At 33.0% G+C, this 19,979-nt stretch overlaps 2 protein-coding genes across 6 annotated transcripts; one reads left to right on the forward strand and one right to left on the reverse strand.

The window, feature by feature from the left end:
- Nucleotides 1–1,877: 1,877 nt before the first annotated feature.
- On the reverse strand, nucleotides 1,878–7,674 carry LOC137930496 (uncharacterized). Its single transcript, XM_068773764.1, has 3 exons — nucleotides 7,611–7,674; nucleotides 4,659–4,862; nucleotides 1,878–3,275 (listed from the first exon to the last, which is right to left on the reverse strand). Exons 2-3 carry the CDS (start codon nucleotides 4,849–4,851, stop codon nucleotides 2,401–2,403), a joined length of 1,068 nt encoding a protein of 355 aa, XP_068629865.1. The 5' UTR covers nucleotides 4,852–4,862; nucleotides 7,611–7,674; the 3' UTR covers nucleotides 1,878–2,400.
- A 1,368-nt stretch (nucleotides 7,675–9,042) lies between these two features.
- Nucleotides 9,043–18,650, forward strand: LOC137929858 (uncharacterized). 5 transcript variants are annotated; one of them, XM_068773012.1, is made up of 6 exons: nucleotides 9,043–9,538; nucleotides 10,529–10,830; nucleotides 11,908–11,990; nucleotides 12,455–12,630; nucleotides 12,706–13,804; nucleotides 14,709–18,650. In XM_068773012.1, the coding sequence occupies exons 1-6, from the start codon at nucleotides 9,427–9,429 to the stop codon at nucleotides 14,962–14,964; spliced, it is 2,028 nt and encodes a 675-aa protein (XP_068629113.1). In that variant the 5' UTR covers nucleotides 9,043–9,426; the 3' UTR covers nucleotides 14,965–18,650. The 5 variants fall into 5 exon arrangements, with proteins under 5 accessions (XP_068629113.1, XP_068629091.1, XP_068629098.1 ...); XM_068772990.1 differs by having other exon boundaries at nucleotides 9,043–9,298; nucleotides 9,379–9,538; nucleotides 12,455–13,804; XM_068772997.1 differs by having other exon boundaries at nucleotides 9,043–9,298; nucleotides 9,382–9,538; nucleotides 12,455–13,804.
- Nucleotides 18,651–19,979: the final 1,329 nt, after the last annotated feature.

Raw genomic sequence — 19,979 nt, forward strand, 5'->3', positions numbered from 1 at the left:
CCCGTTTAAATACACCAAGAATGTAATTAACAAATGACCATAATTGATGATATATGAATGGATGAAAATAATTAGCCACAAGCATTGCATTAAATATAAATAATTACGTTAATGAGCATCTTCTCATCAGGTAATTTAACCCTTTCGCCATTACTTAATAACATTTTTTATAATGTTTACTTATTAAACCATTGTATTACTTAGTTATTGGTTGTAATTAACGGATTAAAATCATGTTTACTAAAAGTATTTTACTTATTACTTATTATATCTTTTTGACTGGACTTTCACTGCTGTCCAAATGACATTTGATTCCGCGGGTTTAAGTCAGAAGGGTGCAGAAGGCGCCTAACCTAAAAATTAGCAAATTTTGGGGCTTCCGGAAGAGCCTTGGCTCTGGCCGTAACAACTATTTCTATATAAATATTAAATAAAAATGCTTTTAATGAAAGGCAACAAACAGAAATGAAGATTTTCAATAATTTGGTTAAATAATGTATTTAAAACAAAGCTAAGCACTATTTTTATAGTTGCAAATAACCAAAATCAATAAGTAGTGACTAGCAAAACAGTCCGATAGTCTAATTGCTTATTAGTTAGCAAAAAAACTAATTTCCTAGCATAACGACGTTATCTCTGAAATAAATTGCGTTAATTTATTTGTTTAATTGAAGTGACCGGCCAATAATTTCTGTCAGTACACTAGTGGCGTAGCTAGGGGGTGGCGAGCGGGGCGGCCGCACCAGGCACCACAAGCAGGGGGGGCACCAAAGTTCAAAATAATTTTTTGAATGATGAGTAATGAAATCTTAAAAGAAAACCATAATTTAAAGTAAATAACATAAAAAGCATATCGAATTTTACTATTTTTGTGCAAAAAAGTTGTTAAATAATATGAACATTAAAAAAAGTAAACGGTTACAAATTATAATATATAGTGTTTAAGCCTTTCATTCGCAAAACACAAAGTGTTTTTTAAAAGGGCCCTAAATCACAAAAACACATATCTGTTTTTCGAACTAGTCGACACTATTGATTTTGAAAATGTGATTAATGACTTTGCAGGCCAAAAAGCGAGGAATGTTCATTTTTAAATTTTCCCAATAAATTTTATTAAGATCTGTTATTTTATATATATTTATTATTACTTTGAACCAAAAAATATATATTAACTACATTCTGTTCTGAATTTTGAAATTATTTAGACTCTTTAGAGGGGGGGGGGGGGCACCAAGCCCCAATCTGCCCCAGGCCCCAAATACCATAGCTACGCCACTGCAGTACAGTCTGCTTACTTCCCGCGACCATAACTAGTCGTCGGTTCACCTAGGAGTGGCCCCTACTCATGCCGCGTCTACCAGCATGTGGTCGCCACTCGAGAAACTTTCGAAACTAGCGGACATCTGTTGCACAAGCGATGTGCCCCTCACTGCCACTTCAGACGAGCAATTTTTCGAGCTACGTCGGAGATCGTGGTTCTTTTGCAGATCTGCATCATCAAATTTTTGTATCTACAAAATAGCAGAAAATTTGTATTGTTTCATAGTTCATAACTTCTCTAAGAATTTTAACCTGTGATCCAAAAAATTAAAAGGGAATGAAAAATCAAAAATTTTTCAAAACAATTTAATTCACTTAAAATACTAGAACACTAGGAAACACTAACATTAAGCGAAATTTTCGTCAAAAATACATCTGCAACTTACATACTTTCTATTTAAGGCATTAGCAACTGTTCCAAAAATAGGTACAATTATATTTTTTTTTATATGCACATTATGAATTAACAGTTAAATGTTTTTATTTAACAAAGTTAACATTTTAAACAAACAAAATGTATTTTAATTCTTTTTGAAGTCGTAAAAAGTTATGATAAGTAATTAAGTATTATTGTTAGCAATTAAGTAAAAAAACATTATGAAACATGCAGAGATAATATGCTAATTAGATCATGCAATCAATATAAGTCCGTTCCCTAATATTACAATTAAGTAAAGCGATAAATGGCGAGAGTAATTAAATAATTCAAACACTTTACTCTTTGTGTTTTATGAAGAAAAACCATAACACATTTAATAAATATTGACAAACAAAAATCTAAAGGTACTTGTTGATTTGGCGTGCGCGAAATTTTTGTAAAATTATTTCAGTGTCTGCTATAACTTTGTAAACTTTGTTGACTCGAAAAAAGATTACAGTTATAACATTTTCTTATTCATATGTATACAATTTTTGTATTCCTATTTTTAAATTTTTATAGAAAATTTTAGGTTTACGAAAAACATTTTTTTTATTTTGTCACAGATGCCTTCTGGCCTAAAAGTATCACTGAGTATAAAAAATGTTTTATAGAAAACTAGAAGGAACATTTATTTGTCTATTTCATAAAAAGTCACAGCATCACATGTAATCCTGTAGTTGTCCTTGAATAATCTTAATACATGATTGTACTTCTTCACAGTCAGCAACTAATCCTTGTAATTTCTCTTGAATATCAATCAAGTTGTCCTTACTCAAAGAGCTTTTCTTCAGTGACGTCATACAGAAGTTTGCCAAGGCTTTGAAACACTGCTTTCTTTGAACGTTGTGTGGCTGATTATCCCATACAGGGGTTGCTCTTACGTAACTCCAAGCAAGAAAAACATATTTAACAACTGATTCCCACTGCTGGGACTCCACAAGCATCTTTCCTTGTTCGATGAGGCACTTCTTAAAAGCGGACAAATGTGTAGAGGCGCGAGAGAACGCTGGAGAATCTGTTTTAGAAGTCAGCCTTGATGTTGGGAGGCTTTTAAAAATATTCGTCTTGAGATAGCTTAGTTTCTCTTCCAAAGGTGCAAGGTCAGGCATTGGCATTTCTTTCCTTATCTCCTGTTCTATATCTGGATGTTTCCGGGAGATATTTCTAATTATGTTGACGAGTTGTGTCGGACTGAGGCCCTTGAGTCCGACTTCAATGGGGCCCTTGAACTCTTCCACTGTTTTATCCAACTTGAAGCGTTTCACTGGTGGTGTTCCTTTAACAGGACTTGTTATTTTAAATTTTTGCGGTGTGCTTAAGTCACTGAAGTCAATTTTTTCGGGTGTGAATGGAATGCGTTCGGAATCGCCGAGCATGAGACGTTTTCGGGGGGTGCTCCGTAGTGTGACACCGATTTTGGGAGGAGAGATGCGCCCCGGTTGATTTTTTGTTGGCGTACGCACAGTTGAATGAAATGAAGAATTCCGCTTCGTTTCGATATCTGGAGACCATGTTGTGGGAAGACGTTTTCGTCCTAGAAAAAAACTTCACTTTTAAATCAAGATCCCAACTTAGATGATAAGTATTAACAATTGATTTTTTTATCTTTATAAAAGAATCGATATAGCATGCCAGTCTCGTTGTAATTTTTAACAAGTTTCGTTCCACGGCAATATTTGAAAATTTTCTATTCAGGCAGCGTGGGGCGTATACAATCAATACTTTAAAATTTTTAAAAAGTCATTAATGACGTATGCTTTACACTTTTTCTATACTGCAAAGCTATAATTAGCGGGAAAAGTTATACATTTTAATATGCATTACGTGATGTGAAGTTATCTATATTCGACCCTACCATAATTTTTTTAAGAATCCTTAGTTTTTCTATGAAAACTGCATATGACCTGAACAGTAAGTGCAGCAGAGGACGTATATACCCCACATGGCATGGAATATGTTCACGGACCCCTCCGTTCCGTGGACTAGTTTCCGATGAAGCTGTAAAAGCCGGAAGGCTAACAGCAAAAACTTCTCATGAGACAATAGACAATAGGAATATGTTAATGTAATTTTTTAAAATGCTTCTATAGTCCTGTACCTACATATGGAAACAGTTTAGGCTGCTTGGCGTAGTATACAGTTTATTTTGTCGAATTTGTAAATATTTCGTATTAGTAAGTAAGATTTATCTATGAAGAATATAGCGATGTTAATATAATAAATTAGCAATAGCGTAGAGGGCTAAACAACTCTTATAATTAGCGTTAGCATGACGTTCTGGTTTAACCTTCTCAGGACAAAACTTTTCTGAAAAGTAAGTTATTTATTTCATCAATGACAGTGCAATCTAGATCATGTTGTGTGTTTGTCTTTTATTATACAACATTTTGATTCATATGCACACCCGTGCTTGTCAAAGCTATTTAAATTTTATAACATTACTGCAATTTAAGAGCGAAGTTATAACAAAAGCGATATAGCCCAGCGAATTAGCAAGTTAAATAGCAGAGGGAACATAGCACGCTAAACGTAACGCCGCTTGAGTTGGACAACTCGGATCAACAAGCGCAGTATGGACGTATTCCTTTGACCTGCAGGGTGGACAGACGTCCATGTTAAGATCGTCTGGATGCGTTGGATGCAAGCTGCTCCCAACCAGTACCTACTTGCAATAAGACCGCCGTTTGTACTTATTCTTCGTTTGCCATTATATCTTTTTTTTCTGTCCTGGTCGCGGTAAAAGTATTTTTAATATACTTTTCCATTTTCTTTTTGCAGTTGGATTAATACCTCCTCCCTAGACTTACAAGAACCGGTTGGAAGCCAAGGTATATGTACGAACATATCATATTTCTAAATCACCAATTAGAAATTAAATTTGACTTAACAAAAATCGTTTGTACAAGTGAACACTGACCGCGTTGCTGTATGCATAGCTCATCAGGCGAAGGGGCTGGGCTGAGATAACTAGGGGGCAGAGCTGGCGACAGTTCCCGGATGTTGGTGACTGGCTGCAGGGGGGTGACGCGGAGGCGATCGAGCCTGTTGGGGATCTCGGCAAGAGCGGCTCGGGTTCGGCGGCCCGTACCAGGCGTCGCCCCAACCTCCATGCCCCCGCTCGCTATATAAACACAATTGTGGTACAAAAAATTACTACAAATCAAAAAATAATAACTCGTAAACAATTGACCAAAATCAAAATTATCTGCAGACCATAAGCATATAGCGGTCACATAAGAAGATCCGTATTACTCTGACCACGACGGCCACAATATTTTTTAGTCTTTTACGGCTATTTAAATTCGAACAACATCGGTGAGATAATCGCTGCGACTGCAGCTGTGTTGGAGTCAAAATTGTAAACAGTACACGATTGAAAATAGTCTCTGTATATATGTAATACATAACACATCCATCACTCCAGGGTCTAATTTTCCTATCGATCGAAGGAATAAAATAAGCGCACGGGTAAAAAATATATCTTATAGAATTAAAAACAGAGAAAAATCGAAGTAAATACGAGTATTAAACACCACACATTTCCTTTCCTGTACGAACCTGAGTAAATTCAACCACTTCGTTATTGTTAATCATTTGACGACAATCAAAACACAAAAAGGCATGTTGGTTAAGTTTTTTTAATGCTTTTCGATATTAGGGACCTTTCGTTCACGATCATCCTATTTTTGGGACATTCTTTCCTATTTTCGCCTTCTCTCTCTCTCTCTCTCATTCTTCAGTTACTCTCTTTGTTCCTTCTTTCATTCTACATATTTTCTATCATTCTCACAACATTTCCAATTGACTATTTTTATTATTATGTTTTTCAATTTTTCTGTATTGTATTATTTTATGCAATACTATTATAACATTCTCATTTTATATATATAAACTTCATCAAATAACGTAATTTTTACTATTATTACTAGTCCTGCAGTGTGTGAAATATTGAATTTATCATTTTATTAGTAAATAAACTGATAAATCAGTAACATGTTAAATTTTTTTCTTTCTCTTGAAGTTGCCAATTTTATCAATATAAAGTAGGTCAGGGCAGCTAGAAGAATAATAATAACATACAGAAGAATAATAACATACATAAAATACTGCAATATTAGATGCTACTGGTGTTAAGTTCTAAACTATTGATGTAATTGAAATAAAAAACGTCTGAGGACTCCCACAAGTTCAACAAGTGTAGGCTAAGTGCATTCAAAACTTCACCACCTGAAATCTGGCTAAACTGTAAATAGAAATTAGTAAACAGTAACCATCCACTACTATGTAAAAAGTGGTATGAAAGAAGATTATTTTGTTTTAAAACTATGTTGTCACTAATCATATTCTTTCAAAACAGATACTTTTTTTTTTAAATTTCAACTCCAACCCTCATACTATGATTATTGGATTATAATATACATTAAAGCAATTGAATAATATAATGTTTAAAAAGTCAAGTTGTTTAAAATTAAACTTGAAATATCTATAATTATTAAACCTCATTATCATCATCTCAGGGCAGCAATATCAAATTAGGAACACAACTGACATAGTCATTGTTGTTAACTGTAGCAAACACAAATTACATACCATTTAAATTTAAAAACCTTTCATTTCACTCTATTTTTTTACTTAATCGTTAATACAAAGTTTTAGGACCTATGTAATTAATACATACATTTTAATGAATTATACATATAAAAAGATATTATTTTATAACTTCTTATATTATAGAGAAGATATAGAAGATAAGAAATTTTAAAATTATTCCTAACATCGCTTGTTATTTTCTACATACTAGTTTATGTTAATAGTTAGAGATTGTACTATAATTATTTAACCATATATAATTGTTTATAGATAATAGTACCTTGTATATTTATGCACAAAATTAAATTATAGAAAGATTCTATATATACCAATGTGGTACAAAAAAAAAACAAAAAAAGCAACTGTTCTAAACAAAAGATATTTATTCTTGTTTTCTAGCTATGTATTACATACAATATGTTTTTCCTTAGTCAAATACTAAACCCTGTAATTTTTAAAGGCTAAGTTTACTGTCAGAATCTTTATGAAGAAGTGTTTATAGTTTTTATTTATCCTAATTTTGATTTTATTAAGAAAATAATGCATTTTTAATCTGGCCCAACATGGACATGGAAAGAGCAATTATATTTTACATATAAAAAGTGATCAATAATATTATTGGCTGATTAATGTATAAAATATAATTCAGTCTATACTGAGTTGAGTTGAAAGCATAAAAAAAATCTTAATAATACTCAGTAATACACAAATATTTAAATCTTAATAAAAAACAATATCTGTGTGTAAAACTATAACAAATAAAAATCCCAATACGATCAATATAATCAATAATAATTGTAAGATAAACAAGAATGGTCTCGTAACAAGCGATAGGCTTATCGCCCGTGATAATATTATTAGCATTACATCTTTTTTCTCAAATTTAAAGCCATTACTAAAGTGGTTTGATTTTACCGTAAAAAAGTAACTATCTGTGACATAATCAGATAGGAATTAATTGAAAATAGAATGTTATTTGTTTAATAACGATTAACATGTACCTTATTGTTCACTTAGTAGTAAGTCACAATTAATAAATACAAATTGATTAAATATTACTCATATTATTCTTACCCAATTCGTAAAAATACAACTATGTATAAACAATTTTAATAACACAACGCCACTTGTGTACCAACGCTTACTTTCCCGCCCAAATTAAGTTTAACAAACTCTTACGTCTTACGAAGAAAAATTACATTAAATTCCAAAAAAAGATATTTTAATCGATCTCTCTAGATTATTCCTATAATAATATTATTGAATAATGTTTGCTTACCAAAAAACTTGATAGAAAAAAGAAAAACAACGCACTACACTTTAACGATCACCACTATTGGCGCACAAATTGACAATTAAAACAAAATGACCGACCAACGGTTACCCGTTGTCACCTTGACATTAAAATTATAAATTATTAAACTTTTAATAGAACAATATTTGTAATAAAAAAACCTAAAAAGATCAGCAGAGTTTTTTTAATATTGTTTTTAATTTTTACTCAAAATATTGTACAATTTTTTTTTTGTATTAAGGATGAGAAAGTGTATTTTAAAATTTTGACTGTTTATCAATACTTGTGTATTAATTTTAAGAAACAATTTTTTCTATTAATTTTTATTTTAATCAGCACTATGAAGAGGAAAATAGTTCTGCGTTAGAAACATTTTCTTGCAATGATTTGTTTGAGACTTAGAGTCAAACTTGAAACCGTTTAATGGACTGTAATTAGACTATTATCAAAGGGGCGCCTTCCAAAGCAGCTGAATTCCGCTGTTGTAAAGTTTGAGACGGGTTTTAAATTTTAAGATTGTCAAAGCTACGCAGAAATCTTAAAACATGAAAATGTTGATTTCATTATATTACATAAACCATCGTACCAGGTATGAGAAAATTAAGCACAATATCAGGAAAGTACCTAATGCATCAGCAGGTATTAAAGAAGATAGTTTTTTGCTATGTATTTTGTGAGTTTGACCTCTATGCACACCGCATTCAAATAAATTGATTTTCTAAATATGAAACGGTTTCAATTTTGGTTCATCAGTCTTACAAGCTTGATTTTGTAGTTTAAAATTAAAAACCTGTTAAACGACACAATTTTTGTAACTAAAAATGCGTTTACTTTGAAAAAAAAACGAATACCTTTTGCAGATTAGTAAATGTATAATAAAAATAGTTCAGAGATTTCTATAAAAGAATTTAACAAGAAAATGTTACAAATAGAACATCTATTATTGTCTTAAAAATTCTGACCATCCCTCGTTACAGGACCAATTAAAATTTGAAAAGGCGTATTCTGATTATCAATTTTTGATATCATTTAATTATGATATGAATTATCTTATTGTTACAGAATTAGGTACATATAAATATTACAGTACGAGACCAAAGCTAATGAAATATTTTTTTTAAAATATTAGTTTTATTTTAAAAGGACTTCTATGATAGTTGGTCCAAAAAAAATGTCTAAACGTAAAGACGACTATAGCACTACGAATTTAAATCCTTGTTCGAGTTTGAAATGCCCAATAGTTATTTTAAATAAAGTATTGTGGCCGTAATGGCCAGTGGTATGAAGTGTTCTTAAATGAACGCCACAATTATTTGACGGTAACACAGGACACTTTCTTGTTATGTCTATGCATTGTGTATGACATATAGGTAAATACTTCATGTAATATGCATAAGTGTGAGTGGGCTTTGCTAAGTTGTGCTTGTGATGATTTTAACTATTTTTAAATAAATGAATGATAATGAAAAGTAATTCAGTAAAGATCAAAACAACATTTATGATTTATTTTATATAAATTGCTTCTTGATAACACATTAATGCTAAGAATAAATGTGACCTTCCCCATTTTCCTATCGACTTTCCCAAAAGACGAAAGTACGAACAACATAAGACAAACTGTAAATTGTTGCATAAACATAACAAAAATGCAGTGATTGATAAAGGAGTCACAGGTGGGAAGTAGGTTAATTTAGTGTTAAACAAGAGCATTACGCAGCGGTATATTGTAATTTCTAGATTTCCCGTATTTTAGCAGTGTCCGTACAATGGGCATGGGATTTACCAGTGGAGTCTAGGGATAATGGAAAGATTGTCTCATGATTTAAACCTGGCGCTAGAAGAAAGTAACTGTGGCCGGCAGGAGCGGCGGAAACTGGGGCTTCGTCGCCGCACCAGGTCCGCCGGGAATTTGCGTTAGTTTTTGCTTAGATTTTATTATTTGAAATCATAATTATTTATTAATACTTTTGTTAAACTTTAATATTTATCATTAAACAATAAATATTTATAACGTCAAATATAGATTTTCCGTTTTAGTAAAGATAACAATAATACAATTACTTTGTTACATAGTGAAATAATTAACATAAATATTTATTTATTAAAAATTGTCTTAAAAGCAAGTTGCTTTGTAATAATAGAGAGTTATTTATATTAATATCAGTTCAGTTGTATTCTAGAACATCTCTTAATATGATTTATCTTTCTTGCGAGACCTCTGTCACTAAACTAATCCAGGAGTTGACAAACCATTAGAAGTAACTATAAGAAATATAAAATGAATTCATTCCTAGAGCCATTTTTATAATCTTTTGGTATTTGCTAAGACAAGCTTTGAATAGAGTATAATTTAGTATTTCTTTATTTTTTGAATTCAGTAAATGGTCTCCAAACTATACAATTAAAAAAATTAATTAAAAAGAAGGTTAAATTTAAAGCAAATGAAAGAATTTATGTTCCCAATTTGTTTAATCAAGTGTAGTTTAAAATTTTAAATTCTAACCTATTCTTTGATTTTTTTTCATATATGTATTAATACCTATGGACTCTATAAAAACAATGCCAATTTAAACAATAACAATTAACAATATAAACTTTTAATACATCATCATTTGCTTATACATGTATGTAAATTTTAGTAATAAAATTATTTTCAATTGCAATAACACAAATTATCCTTAGCATACAGGTATCTATTTGTTATGATTATTTGCTCCAGTAATAAACAGTGTGGTAGACATAAAAAGTGTAAAGGGAGAGGATTAATGCAATAACAATAATATGAGTATATTTTAAAACATTATGGTGAAATAATTCTTCTCCTTTTAGGAGACATAACACTATAAGCTTGTTTTATACAATTTATTTCTTTTATTTGTGAAAAAAAATGTTTTTATTTCTAGCGGCCGCTGTAACTGTAAGCTTAGTCGAAGATGGAAGTTCCAGCAGTCCACCACAAGCTCCGCTTATCACTCAACCCTTGTCTGACTCTGATGACCCACATCTCAATTTACACAAATCTGCCAACCTGAAATCAAGGCAGTATTGTCAAATTGGCAACTTTGAATCAGATTCATTCAATGAAAACTTCTCACCGACCCGACCGGCAAATGCAAGAAGGAAAAGGAAATATAAGAAGATGCCTGTGGAGTATGTTGATGGGAAACGGTCACCACCTGTTGAAATATTGAGTATCACAACTGAGGTGAGTTAATTTGTTAATTTATAGTTATGCTAAATGCCGAAAATAGTCACTGTGGATACATAAATAATAATAAAATTAATGAATAGTCTTACATAATATAGAGTTTGCATTTCAGAAAAAATATAAGGGTGACTGGAAACTAGTCATTTCTGTTGATATATTTACAAAAAAACCAATAGATTTTGACTACTCCACCATTGAAAATTTGTATTTTAAATGATAAAAGGTTTTTGATAACAAAGGTGAATATATTGTTGATTAGGAAAAAAAATTGTTAAAAATGTAGTTATGTGAATTTAACTTCAGAATGTGACATTACTTTCCAGTCTCCCTGCTGCTTGTAATAGCAAATTTACCACAAAGGTATTATGTTGCTACATAAACCAAACAGACTTAAAAATAAATAAAAATAAAAAATTTCTGTATCGCTATCACTAACCTAAAAATTATATACATGTTTAATAATTAATTAAACAAATATAACTCTATTTATAATTCATGGGTATACTTAACTAAAGGTGAAGTGTTATAGACTGGTAGAAGAGCGCAAAAATAAAAGACATGAGAAATTTATAAAAATGTAAAAGTCCCTTTTCCACAATAAGTTAGAGGTGTACGAGAGGAGCCATTTATATAAAAAAGTGATGGCTTATTATGAATATCACAGTTTGTATACCATGTAAAGACAAAAACAAATTTCTTTTTTTGGTATTATTTATTAGAAATTTGTGAAAGCCAGGCTAATTATTCCTAATTAGAAAAATAAAAATGTGAATATCAAAGCTGCCAGAGAAGTAAGACAGGAAAATCAATCTGTTTTGATGAATAGAAAATTTTTAATAGTATTTCGTGTATAAATAAAGAAAAATGGTGATGACACAGAGCAAATTCTGTGTAATTCTTGATACACTTAAACACACACATATGTTTGAATGTATCATTCATTTGTTGTGCAATGTAGAGAGAAGAATGCTGATAGCCACCACCTACACACTTAGTTTTAGTGCGTAGGTATATTCTGTAATTTTAAATTTGTAAAAATCAATAAATGTATATTTTAATAATTAATATTTTCAGCTTAATACTTCACCGACGGCTATAATATTACAAACAGCAGGTTTATCTCCATTGATACATTTCGGGAAACATAAACAGGAAAGGTAAACATGATTTTTATTAACTTTATATATTACTATATTCAATTTTTAATACCTTTGGTTAACAATGAAGTTGTTGCTTTACTGTCTGATGTGCTCACTTATGACATATTTTTAAATGTTTAAAATAATAATAACAAAATGAAATGATCTTTCTTTAACAAAAATTGATTCTCCTGCCTGAATGCATATTCATGAGTCTACTATGATGGAGTCAAAGAACTTCAGTAGAAATGTGAGTACATACTTGTTTAATTATTTTCATACTGATATCAAAATATGACCTTATTTGGAAAAAAAATATTTTTCATTTGAAAATACGATTTCTGTAATATTTTGAAGTAATCAGATGTAATGTCAAAAATAAATATATTTAAATTTTTAATAAAATTCCCAATGTTCAAAATATTTTCCTGATATTGTTATGTTATGTGAATGAATACTAATACCATATGTGTACGGTTTAGGAATGCGTTCTGTGGCAAAAGGAAATGGTCTCATAGGGATAAAAGTGACGTTTGTGAGATGAGAGAAAGATCATTCAGTGGGGGATGTTCTTCCAAATCAGCATTCTTCAAAAGCGACTTTAAATCTAAAAAGCACGACTCAGACAAGAAAAGAAAAGACTCAGTCCTGCAGCCAGGTAAAATAGTTCTTAAATCTCAGAATACCGAAGGCATTAAAACTTCAACCTTCACAAATACACCTTCATTGCCAGGCAGTTCAAGTTTTAACTTTGTCTACAAGAACCCATCGAAAAACGGCACGCCAGTACTATCCAAAATGACTGGCTATCGGATAGCCACAGATCTACCTCCGTTCTTTAATCCGAGCGGAAAAAGTTTCGATGGCAAGTATCAGAGGAAGATAAAATTGTTGAACAAATCCCATCCGCCTAATTCACTGAGAAATCCTTTACTATTCGATGACTCCAACAGCGGGATGGATTGTACTGGTAATGAAAGTAGTTCACTAAGCAGCAGCGAGTCCGACGGCGTCGTCACCAACGACAGCGATAGAGAGGGAGATGACGAATTAACGGATTGGCCGGGAATCGAAGAACTAAAGGTCTTCAACAAGAGTTTAACATTCAAGTCGTCCAAAGTTAATAATAATTGCACCAAAACGGTTAGCACGATGCCGCCTCCGAAACGACTCAAGAAGGAGAACATGAGCGGTAAAAGCAGCTGGAGTAATTCGAAGAACCGATTCAAGAAGAAGAGAGCTAAAGTTGACTCGGGGAACGATGACGACATGATGTCAGATTCCAAAACCGTGGTCGATTGCGACGACGACGTAATATCGAAGGAGAACAGAGAGATCCTTCAGCCTCATTCCTCATTCTCCAGCTTCAGCGACATAAAGAACGCCGGCGTGTCGGGCAAGGACGCAGATGAGACATTTTTTCACTCCTTTCAGGCGTTTAAAGAGAAGTCAGAACAGAACGAAACATTCAATCAGGCGCCTCGCACCAATTTCACTTTGCAGAAGACGTCGTCGAGCGACTTGAATTTAAGCGAGAAGTCCCCGCAAAGCGATCACTATTACAGCGAACACTCCATGGGTAATGTGCCAGTAACGGAGGTCAGAGAAATCAGGGCCGGGTGCCGAAGGATAAGGGAAGAACGCCCGGGTTTCCTCATACTGAGCGCAGCAAATGAACAGCTTTCAAAGTTCCTCCAGGACTCCTGCCAGACGGAACTTAAGTTGCCTAGTTTTCAGGATCCCGGGGAAAAGGAAAAGTTAGAGTCGCTAGCCAAATTGTACTCCCTTGAGCTGCAGGTGGAGTTGGGTCGACCTATACTGAGGAAGACAAGGTATGTACTCGATTTTAGAATTCAGTAAACGTAATAATGGAACAAATTGTTTGACTTCTAATTTAATATAAATTTGTGGATAAACATCTCCAGAAGAGCCCACAAAAGACTAGGACTTTTGTTATGTGGTCACTTTCATTATATCTTTCACTCAAAAAATTCCTTTAGAACGTCGTAGTTTTTTTCACAAGTTTTGTATTATAAACTTCTTAAATCTATTACATGACAACTGAGACACATTACATTGGAGTGTATTGTACTACATGGTTGCCTACAAAAGAGTGGGTAATAGTATAAAGCATAGAGAAAGGTATATATATAACAAGTTTGCTTTAGTTTTAGTGCAACCTTCATGTACATGACTATTTTGCCTAAATATATCAATATTCCTATGTACATAAACCGATAGATGGTTAAAGATGGCAACGACGACCGGTCTTGCGCCTTCCGGCGTCATTAAATAAGTCATAGGTTATGTTAGATTGTGGGAGGCCTAACCCTTTATCTTGGGTTGATTAGAATAAGGCTAAGGTAACCCTTGTCCATCGTAAGAGCTGGCTAAAAGAGCACCGGGTTCGCGGGCGTTGAGGGTGCGGGGCCTTAATCGTCCACTCAATGTGAACACGAAAAGAGCAACTTCTCCCCGAGGAGATCCGGCGGCTCCTCTACGGGTGCTGATGACGACCGCCTAGAGGGTTTAGTGGGTAAGAATCCCACGTAGCCCTGTCCTTCTCCCAGAAAGTAGGGCGTCTTGTGTCCATCCAGAAGAACGCCGTGACAACAAAAGGCTTTTCTAGGCCTTGCTGTGGGCGTTTATCGACCAATATTATAATGATGATGATGAAGTAAAGCCTATTTGAAAGAATAATTATTTCTTAACCTCACTACTTTGATAATGTTGCAGCAACACGATGCAGGCTATACGGGTGGAGCATTCGTACCACAACTTCCCTTCGGACCATAAAAGGCGTTGCTACGGCGAAGATCTCGACTCAAGTTTGAGTCTCAGCGATCAAAACTCCGTTAATTCTGCCAATGATTTAGAAGAAGTACAGTATGTCCCAGACGAAGATAAACTGGACACCGCACAAAAGTTGGCTGACAATTTCTCAAGGACACTGGTAGATAATTCTCTTCTCGATCCTGGTGATGTTGATTGAACTATGTATAAGTGTAACCTCCGTACAACACGGTGGATAATTCCCACGTTATAGGAGAACGTATTTTAGGAGTACTAGTGTGAGCCCGTATAACGGGTTATTTACAATCAACTTTTAATGTTAAAGAAGGTTTAAGAGTAATATCGGATCAAAACTTATAGCAATGTTATCACCTAAATTAATTACCAGAAAATATCGACAAATTTAGCTTCTCTATAATGAATTAATTATTTTGTATTAAATCAAATGAATATCAGTTTAATAAAAAAACTGTTTCAAATTCCTGTTCGTTGTTGGAATCTATCAGGGACAACAATCAATTGTTATCTTTTTAAATAGAATATCTCAACATTTAAATTTTGATTAATAACAACATTATTGATATAATGTGTTTAATGCAAAATAACTATGTAGTGTACAACATAAATTTCAGTGTAGAAATATAAATGAGGGAAATCCCCGTCTTATATGAGAATCCTAAAACATGAAATATGTAGGTGACGTTATATTTTTTCTCATAGTGTATTAAATGTTATATAATGCGATAATAATATATTTTGCAATGTGCCAGTGTGCTTGTCAGCCTGAGTTTATTAAGTCTGAAATAAAATATGTTATATAAACTTTCTTATGTACAGCGCAAAAGTAATCATATTAATATTGAAGGAATAAAAGTTAATATGAAAGACTTTATCTGCAAATGTAATAAAATAATTCCAGGAGCTTTTGGTGTATAGGACATCACTGAACTGATTTTAGGCAATAGGTCGAAATAGCCTTTTTAACAAAAACAGTAATAAAAGTTAAGTTTCTTTATACAATAATAGTTAACATTTTTAAAATTTTGAAATTGAAAACTATCAGTTTTGGTCAAGTAGATGTCAGTATAGGTTAAAAATTGTGTATTAATTTAGGAAATTTTTTCATTGAATTAGTTGATTTTTAGAATTTGCAATTGAGAGCTACTGTTAGCTTCTAGATATTAAAGTTATGTAAAAATATTCCTATTTCTTTGTTAAGTAAAATTAAATAGAATTTGTATATTAATAATAATAGATTTTTTATAAATTAATGGTATATATATATATAGAGTATAGCAATTTTATTTAGTAATAGAGGAGAAATAGTGCTGGTTATATACCATGGAGAAGTGTTGTGGGAAGAAAAGTGCCAAGATTTTTGTTTTTAGAAATTGCTTCAAAAATAAAACTTGTTTATGTAAAATAATGAGAATTTGTGATAAAAAATAGTGTTTAGAAATTTGTTGCGAATGTATCATATATGATGTATTAAGACAATGAAACGCGGTGTCAACTTCTATTGTTAAGTTCACTCAATGATCCATGCAGAAGTCTCTGCTCATGATTTCTCCGTTGAAAACTAATAGCTTATGTAAGAAGATATAGCCCAAAGGATCGACGAGTTGGATTGCCAGCGGGTAGACCACATAACGCCAAAAACAGATGTCCAATGGAACCTTAAGGTTCTGGAGTGGAGACCACTGACCTGGGCACCCCAGGCAATGTTCCTTGGGAGACACTGGATGCAGGCTGCTTTCGATTTGCCTTATTGTAAATCTACGCGGAAGGGATATGTCCAGCTGTGGACAAGGCAGAGATGATAATGTATCATAATTTTATAACAGCAGCCAATTAAATTAGTGTAAAATTTATAATAGTTCTATATGAAAATTAACATTTTAGACTTATATAAAGACTTTATAATCACATACGATGTTTATTTGCTTCACTACTTTTTTGGGCTTAAAACTTATAGACTATCAGTTAGTTCAGTCTGTACTATAGCATAGGCACGTATATTTGTCGTCTCACTCTCCCACCTCAGAAGTGCTTTCCACATTAAGCCAACACTTTTCATTAGATAAATATACATTCGAATAAATTATGTTATTGTAATTCATTCAATACATATTACTTCCTCTGGCGCTATAACACTGGGTCTTGGCCTCTTCCATCTCGCTCTATCCTTCGCTGCTCTTTGTCAAAATTGTCTTTCCGATATTTTTGAGATTTATCTTTACACATTCCAGCTACCTCTTCCGGGGTATTTTTGGTCGCGAGTTCCACTCCACAAAGGTCTCAACCAGCCCCGGTGTAGATCAATCTTTACAATGACTTGCAGAAGTTTCGTTAAATCAAATTGTTCAACACTGGATTCAGTTCAGATATTTAGGGAGTTTGGGTCCTATGTCGATTTTTGTACTATTATGGACAGAAAAATTTACCAGGTATAATAAAGAAGTACTACACAAAACCTTCAAGTCAAATTTCATCTATTCGGATTCCAGGGACATTTTTTGGTTGATCAGGATTTGTTTGGAACAGAGAGTTTTTACTATGATGTTCACTTATACAGCCATCTGGGTTGAAATATTGTTTATAAGTCCTTTGAAATCGAGTCTTCTTGTGATGTCTTCCAGTACAAGGCAGAAAATAAGAAAGATGATATGTAGTTGGGAGAAACTGTTTTTGGGATTTAGCAGCAGCGATCACAGTTTTTTTATGTCCGGTCATTTTCTCCTTTTCAAGGTTACTCTTGCCGAAGCTTTTGGCCATTTCTGATGCGTAAGTCTTCTATATTCTTATATCTTGAAGTTAATGTATTTTCCATTTCACCCTTTTCCAGTTTTGTACTATGGCGGTTTTTTCACATTCAGCATTTATGTGAGTTCTGACAAACGTTAGGTAGCTTCCTTCTGCAAAAATTAAAATGGTCTATTTGATTGTATAGCTTTCTGCTAGTTTATATCTGCAGGGAAATGACATCGCTTTTCATTATTAGTTTTTGGTCACCGATCAGTTCGGCGTATGTATTCTTCGTATTTTCTTTGTCAACCTACACAGTAAAGCTTTATTTGTCGATCAGTTCATAAAATCTGGACACGAAGTAACATATTTTTGAAGCTCCTGGTAGAACAGATTTTTGGCTTCATCGTTAGCGTCTTAAGTTGGGCGCATGCACAAATGTTTGTAGTGTTGTAGAGGCGGCCCTTGAGTAACACAGATTCTCTAATTTCGTGAAATCCCAACACAATTAAGAAGTTTCTTACCGAAGATGAAGCCCGTTCCGTAGTCCTTATCTACTAGCGTCACTAATGGAAAGTGTATTACGGATTTTTAACAAAGCCAGATCCCACGTTAATACTTGGAGTGCTATCAGATATAATTTGCCTGCACGTCTCAAGTTCGAATTCGTAAAAGATTTGTGTGAAGTAAACCGCATGGCTGATCCATACGGAACGCCATTATATTTCTTAAAGTTACATGACTATACACCTACAGGAATGATATCTTGAAAAGTTTCAACGGAGTTATATTTTACTTCAGCCGAAGTCGATTATTTTGGCGTCGATCGGAACTCGCGGGTTAGCAAGCGGCCGAGAAAATATGAAGTTTAAAGTGGCAGCTACAAACTTGTCAACTTGGGTTGTTTTTACCATGACGAGTGATCAGTCCATTGACCCTCTTTAGCAACAATGGCAGTTCTATCACATCATTCGATATTAAAAGACAGAAATTTTTGGAGAAAAGACTACTACCTACTGCTAAATAATGGCCACGTTATTTTTAGTTTGTAATTAACATTTTTTATATAAAACTACTTAAAAATATATGTTATAATATTAGCTTACTGCGCTGGTCAGCAATGTATGTGAAGGTATTGTCGTGTACATAACTTTTGTTATAATGTAAATAAAAAAGACAGTAAACACATTGTAGTGATATGATTTTTTTACAATCATTATACCCGAAGAACGAACTCACACCAGAAGTATAAAAGTAACTATCCGTTTATTGTGAAAACAGATGTTGTTTGAGGATTCAATATAGCAATTGTTTTAATTGACCTTTCCTACGACTGGTAAGCACAGTCGTTCAACGAGCTATGACTATTTATATGGCTATGCTCTGGATTCCGTTACGAAATCGAATAAGAATGAGAAGATCCGTCGAGGAACGAAAGTAACATATGTAGCCAAGCTGATAAGCAGGTTGAAATGGCAGTAGGTAAGCCACAGGCACAATTGATGGCCCATGGAGCTTTGCTTATGGAGATCAGATCACAGACTAGCAAGCGAGAGTAGGACATCAACCATAAAGTGGTCAGACGATCTTGTTAAGCTCTTCAGAAAACGCTGGACGCTTTCAACCAGTTCCATTAAAAAATTGTGGGGAAGTCTATGTCCAGCGGCCGATATCCTATGTCTGAAATGTTGATGATGTTTGTACTGCTTAGAACTTGTCGCACCTGGTTGCCAGTAGGTATTCCAAAAAAAGTTTTATTTTATCGATATATCTCTTAAATGTCACGTGATTTTATAGCTCTGTGCCACTAGTGCCTTCTTATACCTGCGGAATTTGCAAATACTACTGGGGTAATAGTGTAAGCCGATTAAAAAAAATCGATGTTTTATGTTACTAAAACAAAGTATTTTTTTCAATGTTTGACTATATATTTTACTTATTTAAAATTCGAAAACTATATATAGGTATATCTAATTAAAATAAATTTATTCAATGAAAGAAAAAACAAGGTTGAACAATTTTGAATTTGAAAATAATTCTCTTAGTCGTAATCTGGTCCACACTAGTGTAAAAATTATAAATTTTTGCTACTTTTTTTAATCTGGGGGGAAAGGTTACAGACCACTTAATTTGCAACAATAGAAACTCGGTGCCAAATTATTGAGGATATACTAAAAAACTCTTTTGTGGACAATTTGTTTCCACTGGTCGTTACTGATTCATACGATACGTAAATGCAATTTTATATGCTAATAATATATTCAGTGTATGCTATGCTTACGTCATTGTCAAAATACGATACTTCGTATTAAAAAATATCGATATGTCGTTTACTTCTTTATCGATATTATGATATACTACTATGACGTATCCAGGCATCTCTATCACCTGTCCAGTTCTCACAATTAAAGTCATAAAAGATTTCAACTATGTATTAACGAAATCACTATCCTTGGAATCTTAATACGT

The sequence above is a fragment of the Battus philenor genome, unplaced genomic scaffold (genome assembly GCF_028537555.1).
Source record: "Battus philenor isolate CCGP_79_NKW_IND1 unplaced genomic scaffold, ilBatPhil1.0.hap1 SCAF_11, whole genome shotgun sequence".
NCBI classification, from domain to species: domain Eukaryota; kingdom Metazoa; phylum Arthropoda; class Insecta; order Lepidoptera; family Papilionidae; genus Battus; species Battus philenor.